The sequence below is a fragment of the Cryptomeria japonica genome, chromosome 3 (assembly GCF_030272615.1).
Source record: "Cryptomeria japonica chromosome 3, Sugi_1.0, whole genome shotgun sequence".
Lineage (NCBI taxonomy): Eukaryota > Viridiplantae > Streptophyta > Pinopsida > Cupressales > Cupressaceae > Cryptomeria > Cryptomeria japonica.
The window spans coordinates 612,660,614-612,664,242 of record NC_081407.1 but is presented as its reverse complement, the minus strand read 5'-3'; the positions used below and the strand labels follow the sequence as shown (position 1 = coordinate 612,664,242).

The window sequence follows — 3,629 nt, the reverse complement described above, 5'->3', positions numbered from 1 at the left end:
CAGAGACTGTTGTGCTTTCTTCTATATAGATTAGGCAGTGAAGGAAACAAACATATTATATAAAGCAGTGCAGGCAACATAAACAGGCGATGATATCAATATTATATTAGGCACCGCAGGAAACATACACAGGCGATGATATCAGGTTGCATATTATACTATGCAGCCCTGAAAACATAAATAGGAGACTGGATCATGTTTTATATTCGAAATTGAAAAAAATGACCATGACAGAAACACAAGAAGAGGAAGTGGCAGTGCCAGACAAAGCAGAAGAGGGTGATGATTATTTAAAGAGAATCACATTTAGTGGGCTTAAAGGAGAGTGTGTTCTGAGCATTGTCGTAAAGGATGTAGAAGTTCTGCTGTTGTATATTTCCAAAGATGGAAATTCCGCTCGAGGCACCCATGGCGAGGCATAAGAGATCCCCAGATTGAGGAATGAAAACGTTTTCTGGTGGAAGATCATAATTCACGCCTCCCTTGAAGTTGAAAGTGAGGGAAGGCAGGGCGACATTATCTGATGTCTGGTAACACAGATCCCCCGAAGAGCTTTCTACAGGAGTGACATCAACCGCGGACTGAATTGCTTCTCTGAGAGGATTGTAGGCAGCCTCGATTAAATAGGTAATTGCAGATCGAAAGTTCCAGAAGGAATATTTAGAGGCTTGCCATTGAGGGTGATTCCTGTGACAGGAATATACCAGAAAGAAGGATTCACACTGTTCTTAATGAGTGGGATCGTGTTGGCTCCGCTCAAGGAATCGCCGTCACCGAATATGAGAGGGCTGGTTTGTGAAGGAGAGTCGGTGATGGGCAAGAGACAGTAAGAGAATTTGTTGTCTACCTTGGAGCCCAGCTGAGAGATGAGTGAGAGAGGACCTCTTCCCAGTCCCACAAGACCGCCGCCCTGAGAGAATCCTCGTCCTTTGTTGTCATGGCCGCATCCAAAAGCAATTCCTTCAACCATGCTGCCGCTGCCGCCCCCAATGGAGAATGACTCGTAAGCCAGGTCACCTCTAGTCTCACCAGTGCCATAGGTATAATCGAAAGTACAATCTGGATTGCATCCAGTTTTAAAACTCTCTAAAGCATCGCAAAAAGAGTTAGTGCAGGGAACTCTGGAATACGTGGACGATTTGGATGGGTCGAAGATTGGCGTAGGCTGATCGTAGCAGTTCTTGCAAGGCATGCACTGAGTCCAAATCAGATCACTCCCGGTGTCGACAATCGCTTCGAAACTCACCGAGGGCGTTCCCACTGCAACGCTCATCAGAAATTCTCCGTTTCCCACGCGAATGGGCGTTTCAGCGTCTAACTGCCCAGTTATCTGCTGCTTTACAAACGCCTCTATCATATTCATTCGTCTCTTACTTCGTTCCACCGCCCCACGCAATCGCTCGGTAGAATTGAGGCCTTCCTCTGATCTGCGCGTCAAATTCACCCTCAATTTCGACCAAGCACTAAACTGTCTATCAGAGGAAGATGACATCACGGGAATAATAAAGCAGATGAAGGCTAGAACGCCCAACATCTTAGAAGACTCCATTTTTAATTTTCCACTAATGCTTTTCTCAAAGACCAAAGGGAGTTTATATAAGCAGTTACATGTGTTTCTAACACTGAAGAAGTCTGTCAAAGTATTTCAACATAAACATCAGCATTTGCGGGCCGGATTTATCGGAACATGCTAAGCGCTGATTGCGCTTAATTTTCCCCGATTTCACATTTGCTTTCTGGTTTCCATTCTTGCTTCCACTGTTCCCGTTCCCGTTTATGCGTAACCCTTTGTTCCGTTTCCGTTCAAGGGGAACGAAGCAATCATTGTGACAACAGAAACGGGAACATAGGGTCACGCATGAAAAGGAACGGGAACAGTGGAAGCAGGAATGGAAACCAGAAAGCAAATGTGAAAATGGAAAAAGTACCTCAGCGCTTACAGTATTGATTGAGCTGGAGAAAGTAAAGAATGAAAACGCGTAATAGATGACAACTTTACACTGATATTTAACGATTTAGACATGAGTCCACAAAAATTTTCAAGGCTAAATATCCGCTTTCGTGGGGCATAAGTCTTTCTTTGGTCTGGATCTGGAATTTTTGTTTGTGAAAAGAAAAGGATAGTAATAGGGCGATTTGAGGAGACGAAAAAAAAGGATGTGATCATTAGAAGTTTCCATTGTATGCATGGCATTTTTAAGATAAAATAGAAATATAATCTACAGATTTTTGGGTTATCAACTCTCTTTAGCGAAAGCGAAGTTAGCGTTGGGAAGGAAGAATAGAAGCTTCGTTCTTGTGCAAAAGAATATTTACGGTCCACCTAATAACCTTTTTGCGAAACATTAGCATATGCTTTTTACACTTGGAAGGAAATTTCTATGACAACATCAACCTGGATAAAAATGTACGCTCTTTCTTGAGAATTTTGATTTCTTCATGTATTGAAGAAAAGTATTAGTTCCTGGGCACGGGCCTGGAATTTGACAGGCAAAATGGCCGTTTTTTCACTTTTGAACTGTATTTGACAGCTTAAAAAATTAGTAGAACGTATGCATTGACATGCTATTTTTTTCTAAAAGTGTATAGACGATACTTCAAATTATAAATAAATTGTAAAAAGATATAGTAGGTAATATATATATTAGTTTAGAATATTTATTATAAAAATACAAATTTATTTAGAATATTTTGAAATGGAAGGATTTAGAATATGGAAGGATGTAGTTGTTTCTAATTTTATAATATTTTAATATAATTTTTTAGAATAGTTTATATTTTCATATGAATTTAGAAACTTGTCATAATTGAAACGATAGAATATAATGATTTTTATAATATATGCTTTTTTTTTATATATGAATTTAGAAACTTAATCAATTTAAATTTTTAAATATATTTAATAAGATTGTTATAGAAACTTGTCATAATATATATAATTTTAAAATTTAAATGTTTATTATTACTAAATTAGTAATTATTAATTGATTATCATTTAATATTAATATATAATATATATTAGTGTATTAATTTAGAAACTTATTTAGTAAATATAAGATTTTTGCATATATTACTAATTTATCATTATTTTCTCATTAACATAATGATTTTTATTTCTTCCCAAGAAAGATGTGCATTGATTTTCATTGCTTCAATCTTCTACTTTTATATTTTTTGATAGTTAAAATTTTTCTTAAAACGTCAAATGAAAGGCATTGAAATGACTAAACCATCATAAAAAATTCATATGACAGGTAGGGGTGACCATCAAATTCCAAGCCTGCCTGGGCATAGCTATTTTTATGCCAACACCCTTCTATGGGCATGGTAGTCTATGTATGGTAGAATTCATGTGGAATGGTATCTTGTTTCTTTCCTAATAAATGTTTTTTTGCATTCTCATTTTATATGAATATTTTGATAATTATGATTTTCTTAATCAATAATATATCAAGACAAAGAAAGTTAAAGAGATAAAAGATAAAAGAAAGTTAAAGAGATAAAACATTCAATGACTTTCATTATGTCAAAGAATAACCAAACATTTAGAAGCAAAAATTTATATTTTTTAAATGGTAATAATATTGTTGATTTAAGCTCATATTTTGGTGAGGAGGAAATTTGTAAAG

The 3,629-nt window shown here is 36.2% G+C and overlaps 1 protein-coding gene across 1 annotated transcript; it reads right to left on the bottom strand.

The window, feature by feature from the left end:
• Positions 1–619: 619 nt before the first annotated feature.
• Positions 620–1,549, bottom strand: LOC131874273 (aspartic proteinase nepenthesin-2-like). Its single transcript, XM_059217564.1, has one exon. The coding sequence runs from the start codon at positions 1,547–1,549 to the stop codon at positions 620–622; it is 930 nt and encodes a 309-aa protein (XP_059073547.1).
• Positions 1,550–3,629: the final 2,080 nt, after the last annotated feature.

Coding starts and splice junctions, on each gene's coding strand:
- LOC131874273 (XM_059217564.1), bottom strand. CDS start 1,549: ATGGAGTCTTCTAAGATGTTGGGCGTTCTAGCCTTCATCTGCTTTATT.